The sequence below is a fragment of the Notothenia rossii genome, assembly GCF_949606895.1.
Source record: "Notothenia rossii genome assembly, chromosome: 8".
Lineage (NCBI taxonomy): Eukaryota > Metazoa > Chordata > Actinopteri > Perciformes > Nototheniidae > Notothenia > Notothenia rossii.
The window spans coordinates 591120-604381 of NC_136906.1; the positions used below are offsets into that span (position 1 = coordinate 591120).

Here is a 13262-nt window from a genome sequence, read left to right on the forward strand (position 1 = left end):
AACTGATGAATACCTGAATGTGACCTGCCTCTCAGTGATTATGAACTGATGAATACCTGAAGGTGACCTGCCTCTCAGTCATTATGAACTGATGAATACCTGAAGGTGACCTGCCTCTCAGTGATTATGAACTGATGAATACCTGAAGGTGACCTGCCTCTCAGTGATTATGAACTGATGAATACCTGAAGGTGACCTGCCTCTCAGTGATTATGAACTGATGAATACCTGAAGGTGACCTGCCTCTCACTGATTATGAACTGATGAATACCTGAAGGTGACCTGCCTCTCAGTGATTATGAACTGATGAATACCTGAAGGTGACCTGCCTCTCAGTGATTATGAACTGATGAATACCTGAAGGTGACCTGCCTCTCAGTCATTATGAACTAATGAATACCTGAAGGTGACTTGCCTCTCAGTGATTATGAACTGATGAATACCTGAAGGTGACCTGCCTCTCAGTGATTATGAACTGATGAATACCCGAAGGTGACCTGCCTCTCAGTGATTATGAACTGATGAATACCTGAAGGTGACCTGCCTCTCAGTGATTATGAACTGATGAATACCCGAAGGTGACCTGCCTCTCAGTCATTATGAACTGGTGAATACCTGAAGGTGACCTGCCTCTCAGTTATTATGAACTGATGAATACCTGAAGGTGACCTGCCTCTCAGTGATTATGAACTGATGAATACCTGAAGGTGACCTGCCTCTCAGTGATGATGAACTGATGAATACCTGAAGGTGACCTGCCTCTCAGTGATTATGAACTGATGAATACCTGAAGGTGACCTGCCTCTCTCTGATTATGAACTGATGAATATCTGAAGGTGACCTGCCTCTCAGTGATTATGAACTGATGAATACCTGAAGGTGACCTGCCTCTCAGTGATTATGAACTGATGAATACCTGAAGGTGACCTGCCTCTCTCTGATTATGAACTGGTGAATACCTGAAGGTGACCTGCCTCTCAGTGATTATGAACTGATGAATACCTGAAGGTGACCTGCCTCTCTCTGATTATGAACTGGTGAATACCTGAAGGTGACCTGCCTCTCAGTGATTATGAACTGATGAATACCTGAAGGTGACCTGCCTCTCTCTGATTATGAACTGATGAATACCTGAAGGTGACCTGCCTCTCAGTGATTATGAACTGATGAATATCTGAAGGTGACCTGCCTCTCTCTGATGATGAACTGATGAATACCCGAAGGTGACCTGCCTCTCTCAGTGATTATGAACTGATGAATACCTGAAGGTGACCTGCCTCTCAGTGATTATGAACTGATGAATACCTGAAGGTGACCTGCCTCTCTCTGATTATGAACTGATGAATACCTGAAGGTGACCTGCCTCTCAGTGATTATGAACTGATGAATACCTGAAGGTGACCTGCCTCTCTCTGATGATGAACTGATGAATACCCGAAGGTGACCTGCCTCTCAGTGATTATGAACTGATGAATATCTGAAGGTGACCTGCCTCTCTCTGATGATGAACTGATGAATACCCGAAGGTGACCTGCCTCTCAGTGATTATGAACTGATGAATACCTGAAGGTGACCTGCCTCTCTCTGATGATGAACTGATGAATACCCGAAGGTGACCTGCCTCTCAGTGATTATGAACTGATGAATATCTGAAGGTGACCTGCCTCTCTCTGATGATGAACTGATGAATACCCGAAGGTGACCTGCCTCTCAGTGATTATGAACTGATGAATACCTGAAGGTGACCTGCCTCTCAGTGATTATGAACTGATGAATACCCGAAGGTGACCTGCCTCTCAGTGATGATGAACTGATGAATACCCGAAGGTGACCTGCCTCTCAGTGATTATGAACTGATGAATATCTGAAGGTGACCTGCCTCTCAGTGATTATGAACTGATGAATACCCGAAGGTGACCTGCCTCTCTCTGATTATGAACTGATGAATACCCGAAGGTGACCTGCCTCTCAGTGATTATGAACTGATGAATACCTGAAGGTGACCTGCCTCTCTCTGATTATGAACTGATGAATACCTGAAGGTGACCTGCCTCTCAGTGATTATGAACTGATGAATACCTGAAGGTGACCTGCCTCTCAGTGATTATGAACTGATGAATACCTGAAGGTGACCTGCCTCTCAGTGATTATGAACTGATGAATACCCGAAGGTGACCTGCCTCTCAGTGATTATGAACTGATGAATACCTGAAGGTGACCTGCCTCTCAGTGATTATGAACTGATGAATACCTGAAGGTGACCTGCCTCTCATTGATTATGAACTGATGAATACCTGAAGGTGACCTGCCTCTCTCTGATTATGAACTGATGAATACCTGAAGGTGACCTGCCTCTCAGTGATTATGAACTGATGAATACCTGAATGTGACCTGCCTCTCAGTGATTATGAACTGATGAATATCTGAAGGTGACCTGCCTCTCTCTGATTATGAACTGATGAATACCTGAAGGTGACCTGCCTCTCAGTGATTATGAACTGGTGAATACCTGAAGGTGACCTGCCTCTCAGTGATTATGAACTGATGAATACCTGAAGGTGACCTGCCTCTCTCTGATTATGAACTGATGAATATCTGAAGGTGACTTGCCTCTCAGTGATTATGAACTGATGAATACCTGAAGGTGACCTGCCTCTCAGTGATTATGAACTGATGAATACCTGAAGGTGACCTGCCTCTCAGTGATTATGAACTGATGAATACCTGAAGGTGACCTGCCTCTCTCTGATTATGAACTGATGAATACCTGAAGGTGACCTGCCTCTCAGTGATTATGAACTGATGAATACCTGAAGGTGACCTGCCTCTCAGTGATGATGAACTGATGAATACCTGAAGGTGACCTGCCTCTCAGTGATTATGAACTGATGAATACCTGAAGGTGATCTGCCTCTCTCTGATTATGAACTGGTGAATACCTGAAGGTGACCTGCCTCTCTCTGATTATGAACTGATGAATACCTGAAGGTGACCTGCCTCTCTCTGATTATGAACTGGTGAATACCTGAAGGTGACCTGCCTCTCAGTCATTATGAACTGATGAATACCTGAAGCTGACCTGCCTCTCAGTGATTATGAACTGATGAATACCTGAAGGTGACCTGCCTCTCTCTGATTATGAACTGATGAATACCTGAAGGTGACCTGCCTCTCAGTGATTATGAACTGATGAATACCTGAAGGTGACCTGCCTCTCAGTGATGATGAACTGATGAATACCTGAAGGTGACCTGCCTCTCAGTGATTATGAACTGATGAATACCTGAAGGTGATCTGCCTCTCTCTGATTATGAACTGGTGAATACCTGAAGGTGACCTGCCTCTCAGTGATTATGAACTGATGAATACCTGAAGGTGACCTGCCTCTCTCTGATTATGAACTGGTGAATACCTGAAGGTGACCTGCCTCTCAGTCATTATGAACTGATGAATACCTGAAGGTGACCTGCCTCTCAGTGATTATGAACTGATGAATACCTGAAGGTGACCTGCCTCTCAGTGATTATGAACTGATGAATACCTGAAGGTGACCTGCCTCTCAGTGATTATGAACTGATGAATACCTGAATGTGACCTGCCTCTCAGTGATTATGAACTGATGAATACCTGAAGGTGACCTGCCTCTCAGTGATTATGAACTGATGAATACCTGAAGGTGACCTGCCTCTCAGTGATTATGAACTGATGAATACCTGAAGGTGACCTGCCTCTCAGTGATTATGAACTGATGAATACCTGAAGGTGACCTGCCTCTCAGTGATTATGAACTGATGAATACCTGAAGGTGACCTGCCTCTCAGTGATTATGAACTAATGAATACCTGAAGGTGACCTGCCTCTCAGTGATTATGAACTGATGAATACCTGAAGGTGACCTGCCTCTCAGTGATTATGAACTGATGAATATCTGAAGGTGACCTGCCTCTCTCTGATTATGAACTGGTGAATACCTGAAGGTGACCTGCCTCTCTCTGATTATGAACTGATGAATACCTGAAGGTGACCTGCCTCTCAGTTATTATGAACTGATGAATACCTGAAGGTGACCTGCCTCTCAGTGATTATGAACTGATGAATACCTGAAGGTGACCTGCCTCTCAGTGATTATGAACTGATGAATACCTGAAGGTGACCTGCCTCTCAGTGATTATGAACTGATGAATACCTGAAGGTGACCTGCCTCTCAGTGATTATGAACTGATGAATACCTGAAGGTGACCTGCCTCTCAGTGATTATGAACTGATGAATACCTGAAGGTGACCTGCCTCTCAGTGATTATGAACTGGTGAATACCTGAAGGTGACCTGCCTCTCAGTGATTATGAACTGATGAATACCTGAAGGTGACCTGCCTCTCAGTGATTATGAACTGGTGAATACCTGAAGGTGACCTGCCTCTCAGTGATTATGAACTGATGAATACCTGAAGGTGACCTGCCTCTCAGTGATTATGAACTGATGAATACCTGAAGGTGACCTGCCTCTCAGTGATTATGAACTGGTGAATACCTGAAGGTGACCTGCCTCTCAGTGATTATGAACTGATGAATACCTGAAGGTGACCTGCCTCTCAGTCATTATGAACTAATGAATACCTGAAGGTGACCTGCCTCTCAGTGATTATGAACTGATGAATACCTGAAGGTGACCTGCCTCTCAGTGATTATGAACTGATGAATACCTGAAGGTGACCTGCCTCTCACTGATTATGAACTGATGAATACCTGAAGGTGACCTGCCTCTCAGTGATTATGAACTGATGAATACCTGAAGGTGACCTGCCTCTCAGTGATTATGAACTGATGAATACCTGAAGGTGACCTGCCTCTCAGTGATTATGAACTGATGAATACCTGAAGGTGACCTGCCTCTCAGTCATTATGAACTGATGAATACCTGAAGGTGACCTGCCTCTCAGTGATTATGAACTGATGAATACCTGAAGGTGACCTGCCTCTCAGTGATTATGAACTGATGAATACCTGAAGGTGACCTGACTCTCAGTTATTATGAACTGATGAATACCTGAAGGTGACCTGCCTCTCAGTGATTATGAACTGATGAATACCTGAAGGTGACCTGCCTCTCAGTGATTATGAACTGATGAATACCTGAAGGTGACCTGCCTCTCAGTGATTATGAACTGATGAATACCTGAAGGTGTCTTCCTTCTCTCTCACCCTCTCACAGATCAAAGATGCTCCTTCCTGTGATCCTATTGGTCTACAGCCTGGTGATGTCATCGTCTCCGGCGACCCTTGGCCTCCGGTGGCGCGGCGGACGAGTATTCGCCCAAAACATCTGCCAACGATCAGAGAGGGTTGGGGGGGGGCTGACACTACGCTGCAGTGGGCTGAGACTCACACAGGTGAGAGAGTGTGTGTGTGTGTGTGTGTGTGTGTGTGTGTGTGTGTGTGTGTGTGTGTGGGGACCCTCACCTGATCCCCTCACCTGCCCTCAGCTAGCTGTCTAACCCTCACCTGTCCTCAGCTACCTGTGGGGTTCCCCAACAGCACTGACCGTCTCTTCCTGGACCGTAACGTTCTTAGCTCTGTGCCAGCCAACAGCTTCTCTGATCTGCCTCTGGATGAGCTGGACCTGTCTCACAACCAGGTACTGACTCATCTGCAGACAGGTAATACTGACTCACCTGCAGACAGGTAATACTGACTCACCTGCAGACAGGTACTGACTCACCTGCAGAGAGGTACTGACTCACCTGCAGACAGGTAATACTGACTCACCTGCAGACAGGTAATACTGACTCACCTGCAGACAGGTACTGACTCACCTGCAGAGAGGTACTGACTCACCTTCAGACAGGTAATACTGACTCACCTGCAGAGAGGTACTGACTCATCTGCAGACAGGTAATACTGACTCACCTGTTAGCCCTGTTACAGGATGTGTATTTTGTAAATTGTGTAATTTTTGTATCTTTAATATTTTGTATAGCTAACATTAAGCTGTCTTTTGGTTTGATTCTGGTTCTGATTCTGGTTCTGGTTCTGATTCGGTCCCCTTCCTGTTCCAGCTGTCCTCTCTGGACCCCGGGTGTTTCGGCGGTCTGGACTCCCTGCGGTTCCTCGACCTGTCCTTCAACCTGCTGACGGCTCTGGACCCGGCGGCGCTGGGCGGGCTGCGATCCAGAACCAAACTCACACACAACACCTGGCACTGTGACTGCAGGATGCAGGTGAGTGTGCTCAGTGATCAGAGAACAGCTGAGTGTGTTCAGTGATCAGAGAGTAACTGTATGTGGTTCTGATCAGCTGATGGTGCCGGAGCTGGTTCTGGACCCGTCGTCTCTGCCCGGAGTCATCTGTCAGACCTCAGACCTCCACAACCTCGGTACGTCTCTGCCCCCCCACCGTGTGCTGCTGTGTTACAGCGTCACACGTCCCATCACAAACTGTAACACACACAGCGTGTCACATGGCTCTGTACGGGGTCATGTGACGCAGCATGATTCATTTTAACGCGAACTGTGAGTGGAGTGAGCCGGAGGCCGTTTCTCAATCTCGAGGAAACTGGCTTCCAAGCCAATATTTCAAGGATGCTGCGTCATCGAGTGCCGCCGAAGGACTGTTCCAATCTCCAGCATACTTGGAATTCCACCGAGGCCGCGTCCTTGGTTCGGGGGTAATTTCGAGGCTGCACATGGGTAGACTTTGCGTCCTTCAAATCCCCACAATGCTTTGCGCACAGACAAATTTCCCCAAATCTGTGGCGGAAAATGTAAGGCGGGGCCTCTCATATGACGCACAGCTGCAAACTTGCTAGCCTGTTCTACTCTTCGTTTTCCGAATGCCAGGAAGGATTCTTGCCTCGCTTCTGAAGGAAGTGACTCGGAAGACATGTGCTACCAAGCAAGCATCCTCGCGATTGAGAAACGGCCAGAGTGTGTGTGTGTGTGTGTGTGTGTGTGTGTGTGTGTGTGCGCGTTGGTCCTGCTGATGAGCGTGTGTGTGTCTGTGTGTGTGTGTGTGTGTGTGTGTGTGCGTGTGTGTGTGTGTGTGTGTGTGTGTGTGTGTGTGTGTGTGTGTGTGTGTGTGTGTGCGTTGGTCCTGCTGATGAGCGTGTGTGTGTGTGTGTGTGTGTGTGTGTGTGTGTGTGTGTGTGTGTGTGTGTGTCTGTGTTCCAGGAGCAGTGGGCCGCCCCCTGGTTCTGCTGATGCAGGACTGGGACTTGTGTCTGTCGGTGAGGAGGAACCCGGACCTGGTGATGCTGCTCACGATGATCCTGTGGTTCTCCGCCCTGGTCTCCATCCTGCTGAACTACATCCGGCAGAACCAGCATCTGGCCCGACAGCACATGGCTTACGTGAGGGCCCTGCAGAGCCGCTCAGCAGCGCCCCCTGCTGGGGAGGGGGAGGCCTGCGGGAACTCTACTGTGTGAACACACACCTGATCAGGGTCATGTTCAATTCAAAGGTGTTATCATCAGATGCTCAGCAGCTTCAGTGTAGACATATCAATGAAATTCTTCTGACCTGAGCTCCTCCAACAAAGAGACATATAATAAAATACAGAAATACAAAATAGGAAATAGTGCAAGAAGTCTATATACATGTCAATAGATGATGATATGCACAAGAACAGAATGTGAAATTAAATAATGTACATCAAGACAAAACACACACACACACACACACACACACACACACACACACACACACACACACACACACACACACACACACACACACACACACACACACACACACACACACACACACACACATACATTGAAGTCTTCTGATCCTCTTCACCTTGTATAACAAGAGAGGACTATAACAACAAATAAGCACAAACATTATTAATTAAAAGGCAAAACTAAATGTGTAGATATTTAATCTGAGATAAGAAACTTTTATTTATTTATTTGTTTCCCTGATGTGATGTTTTATACTTTAATGATACAACAAATTAATTAAAGTGTACAAAAGTAAAAAAGACCAACATTTTAAATAAACACCTTCATTCCTGAGTGACGTCATGTGATTTGTTTTAGTTTGTTGTTTTTTCCGGGTTTTTCTAAAAAAATCGCTCTGTGCTCGACTACCTCTGCCTGCCTGTTGTTTACTGTGATCATGTCTTCAGGTCTGATGTTTCCCAGAATCCTTAGCGCTCTCACTATTGCCAGTCATCGTGCTGCAGTGACTGCGCAGATATTCAATAATAAACTCTTTAAAACTCATTTAAAGAGTTCTTTAAAAGTCCTTTAAAGAGTTCCCCGTTCCTCCACTCATCACCATGAAGGAGTTAGCAGCGAAGAAGAAGTCTGGAGCCCAGAAGAAGGAGGAGAAGCAGGAGCCGCTGGAGGAGGAGATGCCGGAGGAAGAGGCTCCTGGAGCGGGGAAGAAAGAGCCTAAACCCGGGGAGACGGACAGCCTCACGCTGGAGGGTAGGACCGGGAACCGGGGGTACACGGGGGGGGGACCGGGGTTAAAGAGCTAAAGCACCGGGAGCTGGAGCCCTGGCTGTCCTGGTAAAAGCTCCAGGATCATATCGGTTAGCCTGTTAGCATCAACAGCTAACTCAGAAGCTAACCCTCAGGTGACAGAAAGACTCAGGTCTGGTTCTTCAGTAAAAGAACCAGAGAGAACCTTACTGGGTATACCGGGGGTAAAGCGCTAACGCTCCGGGATCTGGAGCCCTGTCTGTCCGGTAAAAACACTATATCTGTCTGTTAGCCTGTTAGCATCAGCAGCTAACTCACTGTGTCATGCAGCTAACAGGTAGAGGACTGAATGGACTCCAGGTGTGACTGAAGTCTGATCAGAGAGTTGTTCTATGTCACATCATTGATCCAGATCTGTAACTAAAGGTATTAATACACGTAGTCTCAGGAGTAATCTGTGTGTGAAGCAGAAGCAGCGGCTAACCAGTCAACACACAGCTAGCATTGAGAGCTAGCATGTGCTAACTGAAGCTTTCAAACATCACAGATCAAATCATCTAATGTTTATATTAGAGGTTCAGAGGGAAGGAGTACTTCAGTACAAGTACTCGGGTCTTTAGTACAAGTAGAAGTACTCAGATCTTGTTCTTGAGTAAATGTAGAAGTACTCTGATCTTGTACTTGAGTGAAAGTAGAAGTACTCTGATCTTGTTCTTGAGTTAAAGTAGAAGTACTCAGGTCTTGTACTTGAGTGAAAGTAGAAGTACTCAGATCTTGTACTTGAGTGAAAGTAGAAGTACTCAGATCTTGTTCTTGAGTTAAAGTAGAAGTACTCAGGTCTTGTTCTTGAGTAAAGTAGAAGTACTCAGATCTTGTACTTGAGTAAAGTAGAAGTACTCAGATCTTGTACTTGAGTGAAAGTAGAAGTACTCAGATCTTGTACTTAGTAAAAGTAGAAGTACCAGAGTGTAGGAATACTCTGTTACAGTAAAAGTCCTGTATTCAAAATGTTCCTCAAGTGAAAGTAGAAAAGTATTCTCATCAAAAGATAGTGAAAGACAGTAAAAGTAGTCATTGTGCAGATTGGTCCATTTCAGAATAATATATATGATATGTTTTATAATGATAGATCAAACGCGCGGCGGCATGTGGCAGTGGACTGCGCCACATGCAGGTGTTGAGATCAGGGGGTCTCAGGTTCAAACCCCACTGCAGTCAGCATGTCGTTGTGTCCCTGAGACCATAGGCGGCGCGTGAGGCTCAGGTTTGGGAAGGCTAAATCACTTTTTGTACCTGAAGCTGCCCGCCTCCGGCGTCTATAGATGAGAGATTAACTCAGTGAAAGCACCGCCTGCTGACCAATCAGAGCTCAGTGTGCAGAGTTTAAATCTATCAAGTCATATTACAGGATAAAGGAAATACAGAAAAGCTGCCGTGTGCAGGGAAGACGCCGACGTGTCGCACTTATCATTCATATCACATCATCAATAGCATCATCGATCATACAATAATAATATATCTCCTTATCTGAGTCAGCTGAGCCGTATCTGGCCGTGCAACACTCACAGTGTCACATACTGTATGCAGAAGGATTATTTGAAGCAACACATTGAGTTGAGGAAGCACTCGAGTCAAATGTAATGAAAGTCAGATGGTGTCTTAGACGGGGCAGTGATATCATAAACCTGTTCATGTACGCATTCAAACACTTGTTCTGTTACCAGCTGTATTCACCTTGCAGGTGCAGCTATGTGGCTTTGATCCTGGATCAAGTGTTTAAGTCATGGATGTTTAAAGTTTAACTTCTTCATATGTCTAATATTATAGTTGACTTTTCATTCAGGAAGTATGACGCTGCACTGTCAGTAGCTTCTCCATGTTTGTGATTGGTCAAATGTAGCTAACCCCGCACCTTTCACGTGAACTGCTCTCAGCCGGAGAGAGAAACCCTGGCTTGATTTACCGAGTTGATAACCAGCGTCGTAGGACCGCTTTGCGAGATCTCGTCTGTTAGGGTTAGTTAAGATAATTCAAACATATCCAGGTCTGTTGAACTGGCTTCAGGGCACAGCTGGCTTCAGAGCACAGCTGGCTTCAGGGCACAGCTGGCTTCAGGGCACAGGTGGCTGCAGAGCACAGGTGGCTTCAGAGCACAGCTGGCTTCAGAGCACAGGTGGCTTCAGAGCACAGGTGGCTTCAGAGCACAGGTGGCTTCAGAGCACAGGTGGCTGCAGAGCACAGGTGGCTTCAGGGCACAGCTGGCTTCAGAGCACAGGTGGCTTCAGAGCACAGCTGGCTTCAGAGCACAGGTGGCTGCAGAGCACAGGTGGCTTCAGGGCACAGGTGGCTGCAGAGCACAGGTGGCTTCAGAGCACAGCTGGCTTCAGAGCACAGGTGGCTTCAGGGCACAGCTGGCTTCAGAGCACAGGTGGCTTCAGAGCACAGGTGGCTTCAGGGCACAGCTGGCTTCAGAGCACAGGTGGCTTCAGGGCACAGCTGGCTTCAGAGCACAGGTGGCTTCAGAGCACAGGTGGCTTCAGGGCACAGCTGGCTTCAGAGCACAGGTGGCTGCAGAGCACAGGTGGCTTCAGGGCACAGCTGGCTTCAGGGCACAGGTGGCTTCAGGGCACAGCTGGCTTCAGGGCACAGCTGGCTTCAGAGCACAGGTGGCTTCAGAGCACAGGTGGCTTCAGGGCACAGGTGGCTTCAGGGCACAGCTGGCTTCAGAGCACAGCTGGCTTCAGGGCACAGGTGGCTGCAGAGCACAGCTGGCTTCAGGGCACAGGTGGCTTCAGGGCACAGCTGGCTTCAGAGCACAGCTGGCTTCAGGGCACAGGTGGCTGCAGAGCACAGCTGGCTTCAGAGCACAGGTGGCTTCAGGGCACAGCTGGATTCAGAGCACAGCTGGCTTCAGAGCACAGGTGGCTTCAGAGCACAGCTGGATTCAGGGCACAGCTGGCTTCAGAGCACAGGTGGCTTCAGAGCACAGCTGGATTCAGGGCACAGCTGGCTTCAGAGCACAGGTGGCTTCAGGGCACAGCTGGATTCAGAGCACAGCTGGCTTCAGAGCACAGGTGGCTTCAGGGCACAGGTGGCTTCAGAGCACAGGTGGCTTCAGAGCACAGGTGGCTTCAGAGCACAGCTGGCTTCAGGGCACTGGTGGCTTCAGAGCACAGCTGGCTTCAGAGCACAGCTGGCTTCAGAGCACAGCTGGCTTCAGAGCACAGGTGGCTTCAGAGCACAGGTGGCTGCAGAGAACCGGTGGCTGCAGAGCACAGGTGGCTGCAGAGCACAGGTGGCTGCAGAGCACAGGTGGCTGCAGAGCACAGGTGGCTGCAGAGAACAGGTGGCTGCAGAGAACAGGTGGCTTCAGAGCACAGGTGGCTGCAGAGCACAGGTGGCTGCAGAGCACAGGTGGCTTCAGAGCACAGGTGGCTGCAGAGCACAGGTGGCTTCAGGGCACAGGTGGCTTCAGAGCACAGGTGGCTGCAGGGCACAGGTGGCTTCAGAGCACAGGTGGCTTCAGAGCACAGGTGGCTTCAGGGCACAGGTGGCTGCAGGGCACAGGTGGCTTCAGAGCACAGGTGGCTGCAGAGCACAGGTGGCTGCAGAGCACAGGTGGCTGCAGAGCACAGGTGGCTGCAGGGCACAGGTGGCTTCAGAGCACAGGTGGCTGCAGAGCACAGGTGGCTGCAGGGCACAGGTGGCTGCAGGGCACAGGTGGCTTCAGAGCACAGGTGGCTGCAGAGCACAGGTGGCTTCAGAGTTCAGAGCACAGGTGGCTGCAGAGCACAGGTGGCTGCAGGGCACAGGTGGCTTCAGAGCACAGGTGGCTGCAGAGCACAGGTGGCTTCAGAGTTCAGAGCACAGGTGGCTTCAGAGCACAGGTGGCGCTAATGTCAAAGACACAAACATTATACATTCTATCTTTATTTTACCAGGATGCAGTGACACACATATTTGGGAAGCCTTAGCCTTCCCTAGCCTACCCCCCCCCCCCCCCCCCCCCCCCCCCTGCCTGAGACCCTTCACCCCAAAGTGCTCCTGTGGGGACACAGTGTTGGGTATGTGAGTCGCTTTGGATAAAAGCGTCTAACAAGTGACGTGTTCTCAAAGCTGGTGAAGGTGCAGCTTTGGTGAATGACTTTGTGTTCTGCAGGATCTACTCCAGGTGGAACGAGAGTCTGATTTAACACCTGATCCTCCTCCTCCTCCTCTCTCCCCCCCTCCTTCTCTCTCTTTCTCTACCCTCCTCCTCTCTCTCTCTTTCCTCCTCCTCCTCCTCTCTCCCCCCCTCCTTCTCTCTCTCTTTCTCTACCCTCCTCCTCTCTCTCTCTTTCCTCCTCCTCCTCCTCTCTCCCCCCCCTCCTTCTCTCTCTCTTTCTCTACCCTCCTCCTCTCTCTCTCTTTCCTCCTCCCCCCCCCCCCCCCCCCCTCAGACATCAGGGAGCATGTGAAGCAGATAGAGAAGGCGGTGTCTGGGAAGGAGCCTCGCTTCGTGCTCCGGGCTCTCAGAGCGCTGCCCTCCACCAGCAGGAGGCTGAACACCAACGTGCTGCTCAAAGCCCTCACCGGGTTCTTCACCAACAACACCGTCACCAGAGACTTCCTGCTGAGCAAGCTGGAGGAGGTGAGCCACACACACACACACACACACACACACACACACACACACACACACACACACACACACACACACACACAGTGTCTCTGTCTAACTCATGCTGTCTCTCATGTTGTCTCTCTGTGTCTCATGTTGTCCCTGTGTCTCATGTTGTCTCTGTGTGTCTCATGTTGTCTCTGTGTGTCTCATGTTGTCTCTGTGTGTCTCATGTTGT

At 48.7% G+C, this 13262-nt stretch overlaps 2 protein-coding genes across 2 annotated transcripts; both read left to right on the forward strand.

Moving 5' to 3' along the window:
• Nucleotides 1-5151: 5151 nt before the first annotated feature.
• LOC307015323 (leucine-rich repeat-containing protein 3-like) lies at nucleotides 5152-7985 on the forward strand. Its single transcript, XM_079643836.1, has 5 exons — nucleotides 5152-5389; nucleotides 5512-5634; nucleotides 6056-6217; nucleotides 6294-6372; nucleotides 7166-7985. The coding sequence occupies exons 1-5, from the start codon at nucleotides 5219-5221 to the stop codon at nucleotides 7417-7419; spliced, it is 789 nt and encodes a 262-aa protein (XP_079499962.1). The 5' UTR covers nucleotides 5152-5218; the 3' UTR covers nucleotides 7420-7985.
• Nucleotides 7986-8140: 155 nt separating this feature from the next.
• psmd3 (proteasome 26S subunit, non-ATPase 3) lies at nucleotides 8141-13063 on the forward strand (the record flags this gene model as incomplete). Its single annotated transcript, XM_079642198.1, has 2 exons — nucleotides 8141-8427; nucleotides 12864-13063. Coding segments are annotated over exons 1-2 (351 nt in total), but the record flags the coding sequence as incomplete, so codon positions are not given.
• Nucleotides 13064-13262: the final 199 nt, after the last annotated feature.